The 22082-nt window shown below is 41.4% G+C and overlaps 1 protein-coding gene across 4 annotated transcripts in view; it reads left to right on the forward strand.

Annotated features, from left to right (window-relative positions):
* carmil2 (capping protein regulator and myosin 1 linker 2) overlaps positions 1-22082 on the forward strand; it is a 184118-nt gene that overhangs the window by 59080 nt on the left and 102956 nt on the right. For 3 of the 4 annotated variants that reach the window (XR_015759967.1, XM_043707061.2, XM_087995933.1), the window contains 4 exons: positions 3423-3496; positions 5573-5648; positions 16857-16945; positions 18120-18214. Coding sequence is in view for 3 of the 4 variants with exons in the window: in XM_043707061.2 (XP_043562996.2) it covers positions 3423-3496; positions 5573-5648; positions 16857-16945; positions 18120-18214 (334 nt within the window). In the remaining variant the exon portion in view is untranslated. The remainder of the gene's footprint in view (positions 1-3422; positions 3497-5572; positions 5649-16856; positions 16946-18119; positions 18215-22082) is intronic. The other variant, XM_043707064.2, reaches the window with a different exon arrangement.

Consider the following 22082-nt stretch of genomic DNA (forward strand, 5'->3'; position numbering starts at 1 on the left):
AGATTACTACAACAATCTTTTGTAGAAAAAATAAGTTTTGAAATTTGGAGCCTGCTTTTTGGTGCAGGATCTTATAAAAATAATGATTTGCAATGATACAACATCTTTGTTGACTAAAGAAAACCCAAAATGTTCTTTTTTTGAAAACATTGTTTATCTTGTCATGTCCAAAGGTTGGCAGCCAAGATTTGAACTGCAAGCTCCAACGAGTAGCAGTGTAACAAGGACAAAATGATCTTTTTGTATGATGTTGATTAAGGGATAGATATTGCAGGACAAAACCCTTCTTTTTTGCAATAAAGCCATTTGATCTTTCTCATCCACCTAAGAGGGTAGGTGGGATCTTTCATGTGAAGTATCATTTGAAAGATGGCACTTCAACTGTGCACTTACACTTAAGTAATATGCCATAGTGTTCGCCTTGGTTTGTGCCTAATCTCTGAAATGGGACTTGTATTCATAACTTCTGATTCAGAAACTGTCTGCTAGCCCTCTAGTGTGGCACATATTTCGTAATCAGAAGATTGGCTACAAATTGGAAGGAATAACATTGAAAATATTAATATTGGCTAATAAAGTGAATAAATTACTGATTTCCTGTAACTTGAGAGTCACCTGAATATTGTTGCACAGTGTCATGCTCAGAAATAAACTGAGAGTGAACTGTCAGTTTCAATTGTCCCAGAGTTCCAGCACTTTTTATTTGTGAAAAGTTACTTTATGCTTTCACACACTAGCTTCAATTTGTGGATAAAGCTTCTTGTCTTGAACTTGCTGACCAGAGGAATTGAAAATTTCATTTGAGATACAAATTAGCCGTGATCTAATTGAATGGCAGAACGAGGAACTGAGTAGTCTACTCCTGTTTCTGTACGCCCTTTGTTCACCTTAAACTGGATAAGTTCTTCATCTTGCATATTTCAGGAAATGAAGGTCTGTCCTCATAATTCAATCCTTTAGTTCCGGTGTTTCCTGTCTGCAATTCAGCCCTCCAAATTTACTATCTCCTTCCTGAAATCCAAATGCCTAGAACTTAGTGCAGTACTCCAGATGGGGACCACTCAGAGCTTTATATCTATAACGTTGGAAAGTTTGGAGGTGGGTGGGTACAATAATTCAAAACACCATCTAGTGTGCCTTTTGCTGGCTCCATTCTTTCCTCAGGGTATTTTTCCCAACATGAGATTGACAATGGAAGGGCTACCCATTTTCAAGTGATAGGTAGCAAATTAGGTCAGTGATTATTAAGCTATTAAGGCCTGTTGTTGGCCTCTTGGTTCCCATGTTGCCAGAGATCAGATAGCTGCTTTGGTGACCCTTTGACAGCACATCTGCGATACCAGTGCTCTAGGTAGCCATGAGACCCACTCTGTCTGGCGTGTTCATATGTTACCCAGAGGAGGGGCTCCACCTCTTGGTGGGAGCCTGGCCACTGATGCCAGTTTTTACTTTCAGTTTAACAAAGAACAGAGAATAATGCTAAAGTTGGATGTGCACACACTTTCCTGAATGCAGGCTGCAACTTTTTCTATGCTGGAGGGCATTCCAACTTTTAAAGCCCATAGCCATCTTTACTTAGACATTGAGCCTGTCCTGTGACTACTTCCTCATCAACGTTCAGACAATCACTGCTAGTTGTTGCCATGATTGGAAGGTTTGAGCTATAGAAAGAGACTGAATAGGCCTGGGGTTTTTTCCCTGGAGTAGTGGAGGCTGAGCGATGATATTGTAGAAGTTTATAAAATCATAAGGGTCATGGATAGGGTGAATAGCCTAGGTCTTTTCCCCAAGATGGGGGACTTCAAAGTTAGAAGGCGTACGTTTAATGTGAGAAGGGACAGATTGGAAAGTGACCTAAGGGACAACTTTTCCATGGAGAGGGTGATGCTTATATGGAATTAGTTGCCAGAGGAAGCATTGGAGGCTGGTACAATTATAACATTTAAAAGGTATCTGGATGGGTAAATGAATGGGAAGGGTTTAGAGGGAGTCGAGCCACATGCTGGCAAATGAAACTAGATTAATTTAGGCTATCTGGTCAGCATGGCCAAGTTGGACCGAAGAGTCTGTGTTTATGATATATATCTCTATGACTCTAATTGACCGTTTCCACACTGTAGGGATTCTATGATGTGTTTCTTCCAACCAGTGCAGAGTTTTGTCCTCCATTTGACCCTGATGTTGGGATCCTGACCCAAAGCCTGCCCATAATCTTCATTCTGTGCTTTTCAGTCATTTTGAGATAAAGCCCAGCATTTCATTAGCTTTTTAAATTATTTTTTGAACTTATTCACTAACACTTAGTGATTTTTGTATCTATGCCCCTAAATATCTCTGTTCACAAACAGTTCCTAACATAACACCATTTTGAAGATATTCTGATCTAACATTTTTAGGTCCACAGTGACTAATCTCACACTTTCTCACTTTAAATCCTGTCTGCCACTGATTTGTTAACTCATTTGATTTGACAATGTTTTTCTGTAAATTTCTGCTCCTATCTGCACAATTAACACTGCCACTTGTCTTCATGTCATCAGCAAATGATTATGTATAACTATTTCTTCATAGTTGTTTAGAAATATAATGAAAAACTAAGGTCCAAGAGCGCATCCTCCCATTTTGAATACATACCTATTATCTCTATTCTCTATCTCCTATCTTCTAACCAATTCCAAATTCCAATTTCACACTGTTATGTGGATCCATGTTGAATACTTTCTCGAAGTCCAAGTAAATAACTTTGATAGATGATCCCTATCTGCCATACCAATTATCACCTAGAAATTCACCTAGGTTCCTTTTCAAATTCTTGATCAACTGATATTTATCCAAATTCAGATTGATTGTCCGTAATATCAGATTCTAGTATCTTTAGGGTGGCACAGTGGCTTAATGGCCAGCACTGCTCCTTCATAACGCCAGTTTGCTTCCACCATCAGGCAACTCTGTAGTTTGCATATTCTCTCCATGTCTATATGGGTTTCCTCCAAGTGCTTCAATTTCCTCCCACAGTTAAAATATGAGCAGGTTAGATGGATTAGCCATACTAAATCACCCATTGTGTCCAGGGATGTGCAGGCTAGCGGGATTAGCCAGGGGAAATGCAGGGTAACAGGGATAGGGTGGGAGGAGGTCTGGTTGGGATGCTCCTCGGAGGGTCAGTGTGAACTCCATGGACTGAATGACCCGATTCCACACTGTAGGAATATCTATGATTCTGTATTCTAGTATTATCCCCATTGCTGACATTAGACTGGCATCCCTATTACATCCTGGTTTGCCTCTCTAGCCCAGGTCTCATCTGTATAACATTTAGAAACATACATTCTCATGAAGCTGACATATAAAATTAGCTCTGCTGCTTTTGTGAAGCAGTTCAAATGTGATCGATCAACCAGACTTTTTTTTTCTCCTCCGAGGATGTAGATACCATCTACCACAGCCAAAACACCAAGGAATTTAATCTGCTAGATTTCAGCCACTTGGATACGAGGTGAGTCAAGCCCAAGTCTTCCTTTCAAATCACTTAAGTAAGCTAAAATTAAAAATAATTTGTTTATCAGTAAGTGCAACCTGGATCACATCAGTGGTCGGTGTAGAAATTTGTCTTTGTTAGTAGTCCAAAAAATCAATAGTGTTGCCCTACCCCACATTGAGTCCCACTATTTTCACATAACTGGGCAACATGCAATCCATAGTAATGGGTTATTAACAGTAAAATGAATAATTAAAATCTAGGAAGATACTACCAAATGTAAAAGATGTACGGAAATGCATGTTCTATAACTGATGGTTTTTGGAATAATTTGGTCTCATTGTCTCCTGAATGTACCTTTTGTTGTTGACACTGTTCCACTGATGCTGGTTACTCTCCAGTGATATGTCTTTATGTCTGAGTGCTATCATAGCTGTATATTCTCTCATTTGGAATAGAAATTAATTGGTGCTTGTGTGGTGCAAACTACAATAAATTATATTTACATAGCGCCTTTAACATACTGAAACATTCCAAGATGCTTCACAAGATCATTACAAACGAAATATGACACCATGAGGTCACAGAACCATAAGTTTTGTCAAAGGGGTAAGTTTAAAAAGCATTTTAAGGGAGAGGTGTGAGGTGGAAAGATTGAATTCCAGAATGTAGGGTCTAGACAACTGAGTGATGAAATATTTAGGTTTGGGAATGCACAAAAGGCCAAAATTAGAGGAGAACAGATACCTTGGACAGTTGTGATGATGAAAGAAACTCCACATAATGAGAGACGAGGCCATGGCACAACTTAAAAACAAGAATAAGAATTTTAAAATCCAAGAAATTCCTTAACCAGGAATAGGTGTAAGTCAGAAAACACATGCATGAATCATTAGGAAATGGGACTTGCTCAAGTTAATACATGGGCAGCAGAGATTTATGTGACCTTAGTTAAGGGAGGGTAGAATATGAAAGATCAGGAGTGAGTGAAATAGTTGAATCTAGTGGTAACAAAAGTACAAATGAGGATTTCAACAACAGATGAGCTGTGGCAGGGTCAAAGTCTGATTTTGTGACAGAGATGGAAATAAATGATCTTAGTGATGATGCAAATAAGAGATCGGAAATGCATCTTGGGATCAGCTGTGACACGAATGTTGCACAGACTGGCTTAATCTAAGACTTTTGCCTGGGAGAGGGTTAGATTCAGGATCTAAGGTACAAAATTTGGAGTGAGGATCAAAAATCATGGCTTCAGTCTCCTCAATATTTAATTGGAGAGAACTTCTGCTCATGACGTAGAGTTTGGTAGATAGTCTGGTAACTAAGTAACAGTTGGGGAGTTGAGCTAGGTGGTGATGAAGTAGAGTTTGGTATCAGCAGCGTTCATGTGAAAGATCAAGTCGAGAAGAAGTAGGAGGCTGCTGAAGATAGATCATTGGGGGACACCAGACATAACAATGTGGGAGGTGAGAAATAAAGCCACTGCCGATTAGGTAGATAAAAATGGAACCAAACAAGTGCAGTTTTGTCCAGCTAAATGACAGTGGAGAGGCACTGGAGGGAAATGGTGTTATTAATTACATCAGCTGAAAGCAGATGGAGGAAAAACCCTGAGGGCTTATTTACCTTTATCATAATCATGTTAGATGTCACTTTTAATGTTTCCTGGTACTTGTCAGCCTGAGTTTCTGTCACCCAGATCCATCTTTAGGCAGGGTACTTTCATGATTGGAGGAATTATGAGTAGAGTTTAAAGCCCTGGTCTATAGGACAGAGAAGACTGTAAGGAGATTGCAAGTCCCTCCTAGATGAAGGGAGGAAACCAACGGGAACAGTAACAGTAAGCCATTGTCAGATCCCTCCTAGTAGCCACTATTAGTGCCAGTTGTAAGTAGTAAAGAGACTAGGCGAATAGACAAAAATACCTGGCCAAAAATCCCCCAAAAATTATTTCTGGTCAAATTACATTTAAGTGAATTAGAAATTTAACATCAAGTCATCATCTAAAATGAAGAATGCATTAGACTTTTCTAAATATAATTAAGAAGTTTATTGTCTTGATCAAATATTACTAACTTTCGTGTTTAACAGAGATGTGGCATTGAGCGTGGCAGCTTTGGCATTTAACCAGTGGTTTACAAAGCTATTCTCCAAGGATTTGCGACTGGTGAGTTCTATTGATGTATAACACCAAAAATCAGTCCGAGTGGCACGATTGATTTCTTTCAGACAGCATGTTCACAGCCTATTGTTAGGTGCTTTAAGTCCAAATTAACTGCTGGTACGTACTGTGTCTGTTTTGCACCAAACTATTTCCTGTATATGACCAAATGTTGGAGTGCAATGAAGGATACAATTTGATATTTGCTTGATTCAGTATTACATCATCATACCACAGAATGTAAATTAAGCTCATTATAATGGAGAGCCAGTTCCTTGTACCAGACTGATCCACGCTCCCCTATTTTGTTCTGTTATCCACTGTCCAAGGTAATCTGAGAAGTTATTTTTTTCCCTCCAGCGCAAATAAATACAATATAAATCATCATCATCACCACCAATGTCATTGAACTAATTTAATAGAATGCATTTAGGCCTTTATTTTTAAACTTTAATGATTCAAGTTAAGAAAATAAAACAGGACTCAAATTTTAAATAGGTTCAAGGTCAGTTTATTACAAGCTTGAAACTAAATGTTTCCAGATCCTGATAAACTTCATCCTTGTGTCTTAAAAGTAGTGGCTGGTGAAATAGCTGATGTATTGGTTTTATATTTCCAAACTTCACTTGTTTTTAATTAGATTGGAAGATGTAAACATTGTTCAAAAAGGGAAAGCAGGATACTGTAAGCCTATTAACGTAACACCTGTCATAGGTAATGTGTTAGAAGCTTTATCAAAGATGTTATAGCAGGGCATTTTGGGAAATTGAAGGTAATTAGACAGTGTCAACATTGTTTTGTGAAAGGAAAATAATATTAGAATTCTTTGAATGTGTATCATGTGTTGTAGATGAAGGGGAACTAGTGGATAGTTAGATTTCCAGAAGGCATTTGATAAGCAGCCACATCAAAATTTATTGTGGAATACAAGAGCTCATGCAGAGAAGGTTAAATATTAGCATGGATAGCAGAATGGCTAACTTACAAGAATAATAGTCATAATAGTCATAAATGGGTCATTCTCTGGTGCAAGATGTAACAAGTGGTGTGCCACAGAGATCAGTATTGTGGCCTCAAGGTGTTACAATTTATGTAAATGACTCGGATGAAGGGACTGAAGGTAAAGTTGCTAAATTTGCAGATATCAAAGATATCAAGAAAGTAAACTGTGCAAAGGATATAAAGAGATACAAGGGGATATAGGTTAGTGTGTGGGCAAAGATGTAACAAATGGAGTATGTTGTGAGAAATTGGAATTGTCAATTTTAGCAAATTTTAGTAAGATAGGAGCATGAGTAGGTCATTAGAACCCGTGAGCTTGCTCTACCATTCAAAATGGTCATGGCTGACCGTCGAGTTCCACATCCTCATCTCAACCTTCCCCCATGATAATTTTAGCCACAGGAGCTGTATCTACTTCATTGGAAACACATGATGTTTGAGCTTCAACCACTTTCCATGGTAGCGAATTCCACAGGATTGCCTGTGGTGAAGAAATTTCTCCTCATCTCAGTCCTAAAAGAGCACCAGTCCCTGCTGACCAATGTATGAGCTGCTTCACCAATACAGTAAATCGGACTTCAACTAACGGCAATTGTCAAAACCCAAAAGCACTCAGTTGCTGATATATTTAAATATTAGTAGGAAGTTCCTTATGAAGTGGCATATTCAGCACGTTTAAAGGAGAGCATTAACAGGACTTGCAAGGTTAAAGGTTAGCATAGCAGGTATCAGATTCAAATTAGACACTGACTGCTATCACATTCTGCCCACCCTGCGTAATTCCACTGTCTACTTTGCATGTTTGTGCTATTACGTTTCGAGCATGACAATCAGTGTGCTTTAAAAACATACAAACAATGAACAAGAGTAGGTTACTCAGCCCTCAAGCCTGCTTTACCATTCAATAACGTCATGACTGATCTGATTTTAACCTCAGCTCCACATTCTGACATGCCTCTGAAAATCCTTCATCTCTTTGGTAATCAAGAATCTACTGCCTCTGCCTTAAAAACGCTTAAAGATTATGGGGTGTAGGTTTGCTTGCTGAGCTGGAGGTTTGATATCCAGACGTTTCATTACCTGGCTAGGTAACATCATCGGTGGCGACCTCCAAGTGAAGCGAAGCTGTTGTCTCCTGCTTTCTATTGATATCTATTTAAAGATTATACATTAACTGCCTTTTAATGAAGGAAATTCCAAACTCTCAACTCAAGGAAAGAAAGGTCCTCATGTTTATCTTATTTGGATGACTCCTTATTTTTAAACTACGATTCTTGGTTTTAAATTCTCCCTCAAGAGGAAATATCCTTTCTGCATCCACCAGATCAAGTTTCCTTAGGACTTTATATATTTCAATTAAGTCACCTTTGACACTTCTAAGCTCTAGACAGTACAGTCCTGGCCTTTCTTCATAAAACAGTTCACTCATTACAGGTATTAGACTGATAAACCTTCACTGAACTGCTTCCCCAGTACATTAATATTTTTTTGCTAAATATGGTGACCAGTGTACATAGTACTCCATATGCAGTCTCACCAATGAGCTGTATAACTGAAGCATAACCTGTCTACTCTTGATTCAGTTTCCATTGCTATAAAACATAGCATTCTAATAACTTTCCTGATTAGTTGTACTTGCACACTACTGAGATTCATGTACTAGGGCACCTAGATCTCCTGCATCTCGGAGCTTCTCATCATTTTAGACAATAACTGTCCTCTATACTTTTTCTACTAAAATGAGCAATTTCACACTTCACCTCATATAATCTTTTTGCCAGACCTTTGCCCACTCAACTTATCTATTTCATTTTGTTGGCTGTTATGTCCGCTTTACAACCCAATTTCTTGCCTATCTTTGTGTTGTCAGCCAATTTAGTTGCCGTTCCTTCAGTCTCTTCATCCAAATCATTTACATGAATTATGCACTGTTAAGGCCCCAGCAGTGACCCCTGTAGCACACACTCCTAACAGCTTGAAAAAGACCCATTTGTTCACAGAATCACAGAATTGTTACGGTACAGAAGGGCATTGGCCCTTTGTGCCTGCAACACCTCTTCAAATCTGCGTCATTACCTAGTGTCAGTGTCTTGCTTTTTGGCCATATTCCTTCTATCCAAATAATCATCCATTGCCATTTTGAATACCTCCCTTGAACTTACCTCCATCTCATTTCCAGGCAGTGCATTCCAGACCCAAACTATTCACTGTGTGGAAAGAAATTCTCATGTCACCCTTGCTTATTTTATAACTCACTTTAAATCTATGACCTCTCATTTTTATTCATTTTATAAATGGGATACCTGAGATGTCTTATGAAGAGAGTTGAACAATTTAGGTCTATAATCTGGAGTTTAGAAGAATGAGAAAGGATCTAATTGAGGGCTGTAAGGTGTTAAAGGGGATATACAAAGTTGACATAAAGAGGATGTTTTCTCATGGCACAATCTGGAACAAGAGGTCATAGTTTTAGAATAAGAGGTAACAGATTTAAAACCAAGATGAGAAAAGCTGTGGAATTTACCTCGGAGTACATGGATGCTGGGATTTAAGGGGGAGGTAGACAGGGTGGCATGGTGGCTCAGTGGCTCAGTGGTTAGCATTGCTTACCTCGCAGTGCCAGGGATCTGGGTTCGATTCTACCCTTAGGTGACTGGGTGAAGGTTGCATGTTCTACCTGTGTCTGTGTGGGTTTCTACTAGGTGTTCTGGTTTCCTCTGTCATTCCAAAGATGTGTAGGTTATGAGGATTAGCCATGGGAAATGCAGAGTTACAAGGATAGAGTAAGGTGGTAGGTCTGGGTGGGATGCCGTTTGAAGGGTCTGTGTGAACTCAATGGGCCAAATGGCCTGCTTCCACGTGGTAGGGGTTACTTGATTCTAGGATTTTTCAGTAGTAATAGGTTGAAGGATTATGGAGAGTGGACAGGAAAGGTAGTTGAGGCTGAGATGATATCAGCCATTATCATCCAAAAGGCCCCAAGGGAAAACCAGGAGCACGAGGCCGACCTGGGCCACAGGGACTGCCTGGTCTAGAGGGTGATGAAGGTCATATAGGACCACTGGGAAATCCAGGCCCTGATGGACTTTCTGAGAAGCGAGGATTTTCTGGGAAACCAGGACCCGATGGTCCGAAGGTAAGCCATTAGGTTGCTATAACAGTCTGGATCACATTGGATCTGCTTTATGTATATTTAGTTCAAGGTACAGTTATTCTCAGTAAAGTCCAAAATGGATTTAACAAGGTCAGGATTTGTTTTCTCAAACAAGCCTGCCTTACAGCTGTTCAACATTCACTGATATCCTTTCTGATCGTACTAATATGATTCTTTAGCATCCAAATGGGAAAGAAGGAGGTCCCATTGAATCGATTATGGTTTTCTCACAGCAATCCAGCCATCCCATTCATCCGCTCTATCCTCACAGCCTTTTATTTTTTCCTTTCCTTAGGGTGTCATGGGGGCTCAGTGGTTAGCACTGCTGCCTCATAGAGCCAGGGACCTGGGTTCGATTCCACTGTCTGTATGGAGTTTGCACATTCTCCCCGTATCTATGTGGGTTTCCTCTAGGTATTCTGGTTTCCTCCTACAGTCCAAAGATGTGTAATCTAGGTGGATTGGCCATGGGAAATGCAGGGTTACAGGAAGAGAGTAGGGGGTAGGTCTGGGTGGGATGTTCTTCAGAGGGTTGGTGTGGACTCGATGGGCCAAATAGCCTGAATCCACACTGTAGGAATTCCAAGTACCCATCCAGTTTCCTTTTGAAATCCATGCTTGTCTCCATTTCCAATGTTCTCTTGGGCAGTGAGTTCCAGCTCATTGCCACTCAGTGCATGAAAAGTAATGTTCCTCTTCACATCTTGCATGATCATCTCTCACCCAGACCCTTAGATTTGTGTCCCCGGCTCTTGTAACATGAGCTTAGAGCAACATTTTAACTGTGTCTAACTTACTGAAATCAGTCACAGTCTTGTGCATTTCCCATCAGTTTCTCCAGAGAGAACAACCGCAGATTCTCCTTGTTGCTAGAATTCCTCAACCCAGGAACTGTTCTGGTAGATCACCTGCCTAGGACCATCACATCCTTCCTAAAGTGTGCTGACCAGAACAGAATGCGATACTCGGGATGCGGACTAACCAGAACTTTATAACAGTTCAGAGATCCCTGATTTGAACTCAGTACCTCAATTCATGAAGTCTGGGATCCTGCATGCTTTACTGTGGATAATGTGGATAAATGTATGGTTATCCACTTTGGTGGCAAGAACAGGAAGCCAGATCACTACCTAAATGAAATCAATTTAGGTAAAGGGGCAGTACAGAGAGATCTGGGTGTTCTTGTACTCCAGTCAATGAAGGTAAGCATGCAGGTAGAGCAGGTAGTGAAGAAGGCTAATAGCATGCTGGCCTTCATAACAAGAGGGATTGAGTATAGAAGCAAAGAGGTTCTTCTGTAGCTGTACAGGGCCCTGGAGTACTGTGTGCAGTTCTGGTCTCCAAATTTGAGGAAAGACATTCTGGCTATTGAGGGAGTGCTGGTAGGTTTACTAGGTCAATTCCTGGAATGGCGGGATTACCTTACACTGAAAGACTGGAGCGACTGGGCTTGTATACCCTTGAGTTTAGAAGACTGAGAGGGGATCTGATTGAGACATATAAGATTATGAAAGGATTGGACACTCTGGAGGCAGGAAACATGTTTCCACTGATGGGTGAGTGCCGAACCAGAGGACACAGCTTAAAAATACGGGGTAGACCATTTAGGACAGAGATGAGGAGAAACTTCTTCACCCAGAGAGTGGTGGCTGTGTGGAATGCTCTGCCCCAGAGGGCAGTGGAGGCCCAGTCTCTGGATTCATTTAAGAAAGAGTTGGATAGAGCTCTCAAGGATTGTGGAATCAAGGGTTATGGAGATTAAGGCAGGAACAGGATACTGATTAAAGATGATCAGCCATGATCATATTGAATGGTGGTGCAGGCTCGAAGGGCAGAATGGCCTCCTCCTGCACCAATTGTCTATTGTCTATTGCCCCCTCTCATGTGGTCCTAACTCAGCTTCTGAGATGGATGCACATGGAGCCCCCTGTGTTCCCTTGCACATTCTTGAATCGTGCCCCTGTTATCTTACAGTAGTGTTGACAGTACTGAACACAGCTTGTTTCTGTCAAAGGCCCAAAGGCAGAAACAACTTGGCCAGAGCTCAGAAAGGAATGTGGTGCTGGGATACTAACCCAACCCTTTCCCCCCCCAACTTCCACACTGAGCCAGACTGGTCTTGGCCTCAGCTTAGCTGGATCAGATTGAACCAGAATGAGCCAAGACCTGCCTGAGTGTTCATTTGCCTGTGCTGTGGGATCCACTGAACAGGAAACAGCGAGTGTGTCAAACTCTTTGGCTCAAAGCATTGACTTTCGTGCTCCTCGGGTGCTGTCTGACCTGCTGTGCTTTTCCAGCCTCACATCTTGAGATTGAGGTGCATAAGGAGGAGGTGTTAGCAATTCTGGAAACTGTAAAAAATAGATAAGTCCCCTGGGCCAGATGAGACTTATCCTAGGATTCTCTGGGAAGCCAGGGAGGAGATTGCCAAGCCTTTGGCTTTGATCTTTATGTAGTCATTGTCTACAGGAATAGTGCTAGAAGAGTGGAGGATAACAAAATGTTGTTCCCTTTCTCAAGAAGGAGAGTAGAGACAACACTGGAAATTATAGACCTGGGATCATTACTTTGGTTGTGGGTGAAGTGTTGGAAAGAGTTATAAGAGATAGGATTTGTAGTCATCTAGAAAGGAATAAGTTGATTAGGGATAGTCAGCATGGTTTTGTGAAGGATAAGTTGTGCCTCACAAACCTTATTGAGTTCTTTGAGAAAGTGACCAAATAGGTGGAAGAGGGTAAAGCGATTGATGTAGTGCATATGGACTTCAGTAAGGCATTTGATAAGATTCCTCATGGTAGGCTATTGCATAAAATATGGAGGCATGGGATTGAGGGGGATTTAGCGGTTTGGATCAGAAATTGGCTAGCTGAAAGAAGACAGAGGGTGGTAGTTTATGCAAAAAATTCATCCTGGAGTTAAGTTACTAGTGGTGTAGTGCAAGGATCTGTTTTGGGTCGACTGTTGTTTGTCATTTTTATAAATTACCTGGATGAGGGCAGAGAAGGATGGGTTAGTAAATTTATGGACGACACTAAGGTCGGTAGAGTTCTGGATACTGCCGAAGGATGTTGTAGGTTACAGAGGGACATAGATAAGCTGCAGAGCTGGGCTGGGAGGTGACAAATGGAGTTTAATGCAGGAAAGTGTGAGGTGATTCACTTTGGAAAGAGTAACAGGAATGCAGAGTACAGGGCTGATGGTAAGATTCTTGGTTCTGTAGATGAGCAGAGAGATCTCTGTGTCCAGGTACATAGATCCTTGAAAGTTCCCAGATTGATACGGTTGTTAAGAAGGCATACGGTGTGTTAGCTGTTATTGGTAAGGGGATTGAGTTTCAGAACCATGAGGTCATGCTGCAGCTGTACAAAACTCTGATGCAGCCTCATTTGGAGTGTTGCATATTGTTCTGGTCACCGCAGTTTAGGATAGACGTGGAAGCTTTGGAAAGAGTTCGGAGGAGATTTACTAGGAAGCTGCCTGGTATGGAGGGAAGGCCTTATGAGGAAAGGCTGAGGGACTTGAGGCTGGTTTTATTAGAGAGAAGAAGGTTGAGAGGTGACTTAATTGAGACATATAAGATAATCAGATGGTTAGATAGGGTGGACAGTGAACCTTTTTCCTCAAAAGGCGATGGCTAGCTTGAGGGAACATAGCTTTAAATTGAGGTGTGATAGATATAGGACAAATGTCAGAGAGTTTCTTCACTCAGAGTAGTAGGGGTTTGGAATGCACTGCCAGCAACAGTAGTAGACTTGTCAACTTTAAGAGCATTTAAATGGTCATTGAATAGGCATATGGATGAGAATAGAATAGTGTAGGTTAGATGGGCTTCAGGTTGGTTCCACAGATGGGCGCAACATCGAGGACCGAAGGGCCTGTACTGCGCTGTAATGATCCGTGTTCTATATGAAATGAAGGAGCAGGATCGAGAGGCTGAATTGTCTTCTCCTGCTCCTAGTTCTTGTGCTTAATGACCTGTTTTGTCCTTATCTACTCTATCCAGCTGACTTTCTGCTTCCTGTCAGCTAACACATTAATAGGTTAACCCGAAAACATGAGATTTTTATGTTCCACAGTTTCTTTTGACATGGCTCCTTTTTCAAGTGCCTTCTGTAAACCTCGGTACAATATATTTACCGGTTCCCTTTTATCCACAACACAAGTTACCCTTCAAAGAATTCTACTATATTAGTTAGATTATTTTGAACTTATCCAAGTGCCCTGTTAAAATGCCATTAATAGTAATTCTAACATTTTCACTACCACAGACATTAGTCAATTGGATTATCATTGCCTGTTTTCAGCCTCCCTCCCTTTTTGGGTACTTACATTGGTATTTTCTAATCCAAAGTAACCTTCCCTGAATCTACTATGTTTGAGATGCATAAATTTATGACCATCCTAAATTGGCTGATGTGATGCCATGATCCCAAATCCCAATTAATGTTTACTTAGGACCTCTGTTCACCGCCAGTATATTTTACATTCGGCATATACACTCCTAGATGAAATCTGACAGCCTTACACTTAGCCAGATTGGGGGTAGGACTCCATCCTGTTTGGACACACCATATCTAATAGAAGTCTGTCTCCATGGTACTCTTTCTGCCCCTCCCATCATGTGTACCCTTCCATTCTTTTGCAACCAGCACTGGCATCTGCCAGACTGACCCCAGCAAAACATCCTCCACTAACTAGAATCTGTCTTTATGGCTGCTCAACATTACTGAGGACTAAACCTGGTGAATCTTTTCAGAGAATAGAATCCCTATAGTGTGGAAACAGGCCCTTTGGCCCAACAAGTCCACACCAACCCACCTACCCAATCATTCCCCATTACTCTACATTTATCCCTGACTAATGCACCTAACCTACACACCTCTGAATAGTATGGGCAATTTAGCATGGCCAATTCACCTAACCTCCACATGTTTAGATTGTGGGGGGAAACCAAAGCACCCGGAGAAAACCCATGCAGACATGAGGAGAATGTCTAAACTCCACACAGACAGTTGCCCAAGGCTGGAATCGAACCCAGGACCCTGACGCTGTGAGGCAGCAGTGCTAACCACTGAGCCACCATGCCACCCACAATCTGCTCAGGACAAAGAGCTGCTGGCTATCTGGTTGGTAAGCAGCTTTCAGACATGGGACTTCTTCCTTGATGGAAGTGAAAGTCCTCAAATAGATATAATAAATTTGTGTTGTCACCTTGATCAAATGAACAGATTATGAATTGCGGCAGCTGTGCTGAAAAAGACAAAGGCGCTCCAGTGGTTTGTAAGGCTCTGCACCACTAGGGTTTTGTTCCCATCATGTCTCAGCCTGTTAAAGGGAGAACTCTTTCTGTCACCAGTAAAGAAAAGGTGATTTAGAATGAGTTTGGTGTTTGTCCCTCTAGCAATTCCTATGTTCTTATGTGCATTTTTAACACTCATGTATTGGTAGCGTTTGTTTTGGAGACCTCCTGAGCCAAACCCCCAGAGTTGCATTACATTCAGCATTGCTCAGAATACCATTTCCTGTACTTTTACCATTATCAGTAGATCTTATACGATCACATAACTGAACAGTATAGCTGTTCAATTTAAGGCTTTTGACTATACAGGCCAAACATGGAAATATTCGCCAGTCCTATGCTATGAGATACCATTGAGCTGGCATTCTGTGAATGTTTTGGTTTAGAGAGAATGCAAGATTATGAGAAATAGGAGCAGAAATAGGCCATTGGTTCTTTCAAGCCTGCTCTACCATCAATGGCTGATTTTCTACTCGGTGATCCCAATGTCCTTTCATTTCTGAAGAATCCAGAAAACTATTATCTCTCTTGAATATATACAGCATAAGATGAGGAGATTGTGAAGGTGGTGTTTTAAAGGGTACAAGAAAGAATGACAGATGCATCAATGTGATCAATAGCATTAAAAAAAAGTAATATTCAATAATATTTCTTATGGCTTTAACATCTTTGTGTCTTTGGAATTAAAAGCAAATGTTGTCTATTGCCCAGTTACAAACAGGTGGTCAATAAAGAGTTTGCCTTCATTTATACAGTTGAGTGATAGATAGCAGGTGGTTTCCTGAGGTGAGAGGCCAATTCAGAGAGCCCATACCTCTAAACAGCTGGCAGTCCCACAGGAAAGGTGGGTGCTCCTGAGGAGGTCGGACGTAATGAGGATATTTTATCATGAAGGTCCTCTCTGATGCCTTCCGAACATTTTAAAATAAATATGTCGTCATAGTTGTGGAGGGCAAAATCCTCTACAGGAATGCTTATTGCTGCAACTAAGGCTCTCTGATGTCTGCTGTATCATGAATGAATTGAGAAGAGCATTAATTGTCTCTTCATTGTGGGGGGACATCACCAGGTACTTGCCAGTCTCCAGCCTTAATGGGAGGCTTAGTTGATGGTAGGAAGGTCCCAGTAGCATTGGCAACTTGTCCTGAGTGGCTCTTAAATTGGCCTTATCATCTGCTTGTTGCCATCAGTCAGCAGGCTGCTCATACATTGACCTCACCTCAGGCAAAATCACTTGGAGGCAGGAACGCACTGGGCAACTGACCTGACATGCTACTTTCAAACTTTGCTCTCGGGTTCTGGTAAGATGCCTTTTTTTCACATGAAGCAACTTATTAAAAGATAACTAGTCATAAAAAGCCTGTATTTTTATAATAAATGGCCCATTTATTTTGAATGAAGTTCAAAATAGATCATTTTAATTTCTCCCAGGACTGACTGACTTCTTTAACTTTCAACAGCTTAATTCGTACCAGTATAATTCAGATCTCCACATTTTAATGCAGACATTTTTGTAGCTCCAGTTTAAATGTTTTAATTTCTTCACGAATAGAGAAATTGATCACCAGTCATGAGAGCTACCTTTCTGGCCTTTTTTTTTGACAATCTGTAGTTATGTTGAGCCAGTTAGAAAATTAGCAAGTTGGCAAGATTAGTACGCACAACACTACAAATAATGATAAAAGATAATCTTCATTAGGGATCTATCTGATGACTTTGCAAATGATCTATTCTTCTCATTATTACTTCTCACCTCCAGAGCCCCGATGTGATAGAGCAGGTCCTCTATGTGATCAGTTTGTCAACTAAACTGGAGGAGCTGGTTTTAGAAAATGCTGGACTGAAGTTGTAAGTAGACTGTCAATGTTGATGGTGTTTTTGTCATGTTAACAATCATTTAATGCATTTTTCTTTCTACTTTTATCTGCTGCGTGCAATTCCAAGAGTGTGAAGTGTTATCCATTCCTCATTGGCCTACATATACATAAAGTATTAACACTGAACCAGGTGCTGTATCATTCACTTCTGTTCACTCTCACAGAGGCTGTGAATAATAGAGTGAGAACCTAGGTTAACACAGCGGAAAGATTTGAACTGAGACTGTTTTGAGCTTGGTGATTCAGCTGTTCACTGTTTTATTTGTTTTATGTGTGTCGCCCCAATTGCTTTTGTTGAAGACTTAAATATTAGGAATGATAGACAGCTAGCTGAGATTGTGAAGAAATAATCCATTTGCTCCTTCTTTTGAAAAAAATCTTTCCATTCTGTTGTGGCTTAACAATCTTATTTTTTCTGTATGGTAATCCCTTAGAAAGAGTGACTCTTGCTCATGGTAAGAACTTGCAATGGAGTCTTTTAATAAGGGGAGATTGTTATGCTGCAGCTGCCACACAGTTCTGTTTGACTCAGAATTTCTCCCACTCTTAATGCCTGCCACAGGCACATTGGAAGGATTTATAGATTGATAATCAACCTTATTGATCGGGTTAAGACACACCTTTTGTGATCATCAAGGTGGATTTGAATCCAGAGATTCTGGCCCAGAAGTAGGTATACACCCACCATGCCACAACCTCCTACGTCCTTATTTAATGAATAAAATTATATTTAATGTCTTGAAAATATTAATTTTGCTTTATACAATAACTTTTCTTAACTCAGCTTAACACAGCAATGATGTTCAAACAGTTGATTTTGAAAGAAATCCTTCGAAATAATGAAATGCTAGGCCACCAATTTGCATTCTGCCTAAATCACACAATCATCCACAGGACAATTAAGCACCATGAAAGCTGTCCCCACAAGTGGGTCATGTCCAATTTTTAGTCCAATATGTTTTCAGTGATTGGACTCAGGAGAAACTTGATCTAACACAGGCAAGTTCATCTCTTTCATTTTTAACTGTGCATTGTCATCATTCTGTCCCAAATAAGAGAAGTAAAAGCGTAATCCTGACTTTGTTTCTCTTGTTATGTTGAGTTTTAGTTAATCAATGTGCATGTTACATGTCTTACTCTTGCAGTGATGCTGGACAAAAAATTGCACTTGCTCTAAAAGAGAATTTCCACCCGGCGCTTCACACCATAAATCTATCCAACAATCAGTTGGAGGACAGAGGTAAACATGAAACTCCTCACTTTCATCCTATTTATTTCTGGTAAAATTGTAACAGAACTATTTTGATATTGGCCAGAATTTCCTTTCTCTCAGTTTAGCCCAATGGAAGGACAAACTTTCCACTTTACATTCTTGTCTCAACACACTGGGAAAAAAAATGCATGAATGCAACTTTAAGAATAGCTAGTAGTCAGTTCCAGTATCCTCCTTGCAAGTCAGCCTTCCTTCCACTTGCTAAAAATACAAATTACTTATGTTCAATCCAGTTGGTGAGCTACATACTAAGGAATTCTGACACTTCCTTTTAGATTCATTCATAGGACAATGGCTTTGTCAACATTTATTTATCCACCCTTGTTGCCTATGAAAAGGTAGTGGTAGGCAAATTGCCTCCTTGAATTCTTTTTTTAGATTAGATTCCCTACAGTGTGGAAACAGGCCCTTTGGCCCAACAAGTCAACACCAACCCTCCAAACAGCAACCCAGCCAGACCCATTCCCCTGCACCTAACACTACAGGCAATTTAGCATGGCCAATTCACCTAACCAGCACATCTTTGGATTGTGGGAGAAAACCGGAGCACCCGGAGGCAAGCCACACAGACACGGGGAGAACGTGCAAACTCCACACAGACGGTTGCCCGAGGCGGGAATTGAACCCGGGTCCTGGGCGCTGTGAGGCAGCAGTGCTAACCACTGAGCTACTGTGCCACAGTCCATTTTGTATATGTGGACCCATATTGCTGTTAGGATTTTGACCCGTTGTCTCTGACGAAATGATGATATATTTCCAAGTCAGGATGGTGAGTGACTTTGAGGAAAACCTGAAAATGTTAGCATTCCCATGCATCCACTGCCTTTGGTCCTTGAGGGTTTGGAATGTGCCAACCAAAATGAACTTTTGCTGTATATCTTGTAAATGGTACATAGCGCAACTAAGCATAATTGGTGAAGGGAGTGAATATTTCTGGATGTGGTGCCAATCAAATGGGTTGTTTTGTTCTCGATGGTGTCAAACGTCTTGAATGTTGTTGGAGCTGCAGTCATCTGGGCCAGTGAGGCATATTCTATCACACACTGTTGACTTGTGCCTTGTAGACAGACTAGATGTCGGGACATGAGATACTCGTTGCAGGATTCCTAGCTTTTGACCTCCTCTTGTAGCCACAGCATTTATATGGCTAGTCCAATTCAGTTTCTAGTCGGTCGTAACATATTGTTGGTGGGTGATTTAGTGATGGTGATGCCAGTGAATGTTAAGGAGTGTTGGTTAGATTCTCTCATTGGAGATATGTGGCATGAATGTTACTTGCCACTTGTCTCCCCAATCTGAAAATTTTCCAGGTCTTGCTGCATGTGGATATTGACATCTTCAATATCTGATAAGTTGCAAATGGTGCTGAGCATTGAGCAATCATCAGCAAATATACCCACTTCTGACCAAATGTTAGAGAAAGGGTTATTAATGAAGCAGCTGAAGATGGTTATTCCTAGGACACTAACTGGAACACAGATTATTGACTTCCAACACAACAATGATGTTTCTTTGTGCCATATATGCCTACAAACAAGAGTTTTTCTCACAATTTTCATTGACTCTACTTTGGTTAGGGCTCTTTTACCCAACATTTGCTTAAATGCAGTCTTGATGCCAAGGGCTGTCACTTTCACTTCATCTCTGGAATTCAGCATTGCTGTCCATTTTTGAAGGGTATAATGAGATCAAGAGCTGAATGGCCTGTTGGAACTCAAACTAAGCATCTGAGAAGGTTATTGCTATGCAAATAATGAATATTTTGCATCAGTATTTACTGTGGAAAATGATATGGAAGATATAAACTGTAGGGAAATAGATGGTGACATCTTGCAAAATGTCCAGATTACAGAGGAGGAAGTGCTGGATGCCTTGAAACGGTTAAAGGTGGATAAATCCCCAGGACCTGATCAGGTGTACCTGAGAACTCTGTGGGAAGCTAGAGAAGTGATTGCTGGGCCTCTTGCTGAGATATTTGTAGTCACAGGTGAAGTGCCGGGAGACTGGAAGTTGGCAAACGTGGTGCCACTGTTTAAGAAGAGCCAGGGAAATGTAGACCGGTGAGCCTGACCTCGGTGGTGGGCAAGTTGTTGGAGGGAATCCTGAGGGACAGGATGCACATGTATTTGGAAAGGCATATGGCTTTGTGCGTGGGAAATCATGTCTCACAAACTTGATTGAGTTTTTGAAGAAGTAACAAAGAAGATTGATGAGGGCAGAGCAGTAGATGTGATCTATATAAACTTTAGTAAGGCGTTCGACAAGATTCCCCATGAGAGACTAGTTAGCAAGGTTATATCTCATGGAATACAGGGAGAACTAGCCATTTGGATACAAAACTGGCTCAAAGGTAGAAGACAGAGGGTGGTGGTGGAGGGTTGTTTTTCAGACTGGAGGCCTGTGACCAGTGGAGTGCCACAAGGATCGGTGCTGGGCCCTCTACTTTTTGTCATTTACATAAATGATTTGGATGGGAGCATAAGAGATAGTTAGTATCTCTTATGACCCCAAAATTAGAGGTGTAGTGGACAGCGAAGGGGGTTACCTCGTATTACAACAGGATCTGGACCAGATGAGCAATGGGTTGAGAAGTGGCAGATGGAGTTTAAATCAGATAAATGCGAGGTGCTGCATTTTGGGAAAGCAAATCTTAGCAGGACTTATACACTTAATGGTAAGGTCCTAGGGAGTGTTACTGAACAAAGAGACCTTCGAGTGCAGGTTCATAGCTCCTTGAAAGTGGAGTCGCAGGTAGATAGGACAGTGAAGAAGGCATTTGGTATGCTTTCCTTTATTGGTCAGAGTATTGAGTACAGGGGTTGGGAGGTCATGTTACGGCTGTACAAGACATTGGTTAGGCCACTGTGGAATATTGCGTGCAATTCTGGTCTCCTTCCTATCGGAAAGGTGTTGTGAAACTTGAAGGGGTTCAGAAAAGATTTACAAGGATGTGGCCAGGATTGGAGGATCTGAGCTACAGGGAGAGGCTGAACAGGCTGGGGCTGTTTTCCCTGGAGCATCGGAGGCTGAGGGGTGACCTTATAGAGGTTTACAAAATTATGAGGGGCATGGATAGGATAAATAGACAAAATTTTTTCCTTGGGGTCGGGGTGTCCAGAACCGTGGGCGGCACAGTGGCACAGTGGTTAGCACTGCTGCCTCACAGCGCCAGAGATCCGGGTTCAATTCCCGCCTCAGGCGACTGACTGTGTGGAGTTTGCACGTTCTCCCCGTGTCTCCGTGGGTTTCCTCCGGGTGCTCCGGTTTCCTCCCACAGTCCAAAGATGTTCGGGTTAGGTGAATTGGCCATGCTAAATTGCCCATAGTGTTAGGTAAGGGGTAAATGTAGGGGTATGGGTGGGTTACGCTTCGGCGGGTCGGTGTGGACTTGTTGGGCCGAAGGGCCTGTTTCCACACTGTAATCTAATCTAATCTAATCTAATCTAAAAAAAACTGGAGTGCATAGGTTTAGGGTGAGAGGGGAAAGATATAAAAGAGACCTAAGGGGGGCACGTTTTCACGCAGAGGGTGGTACGTGTATGGAATGAGCTGCCAGAGGATGTGGTGGAGGCTGGTACAATTGCAACATTTAAGAGGCATTTGGATGGGTATATGAATAGGAAGGGTTTGGAGGGATGTGGGCCGGGTGCTGGTAGGTGGGACTAGATTGGGTTGGGATATCTGGTCAGCATTGACAGGTTGGACCGAAGGGTCTGTTTCCGAGCTGTACATCTCTATGACTCTATGATATCTCTGTTGATGACACTTCCCATTACTTTATTGATGTTCGAGAGTGGACTAATGGGATATTAAATGTATGGGTTAGATTTGTGCT

The sequence above is a fragment of the Chiloscyllium plagiosum genome, unplaced genomic scaffold, assembly GCF_037043375.1.
Source record: "Chiloscyllium plagiosum isolate Xiang-an unplaced genomic scaffold, Cpla_swu_hap1 HiC_scaffold_17, whole genome shotgun sequence".
In the NCBI taxonomy this organism is placed as follows: domain Eukaryota; kingdom Metazoa; phylum Chordata; class Chondrichthyes; order Orectolobiformes; family Hemiscylliidae; genus Chiloscyllium; species Chiloscyllium plagiosum.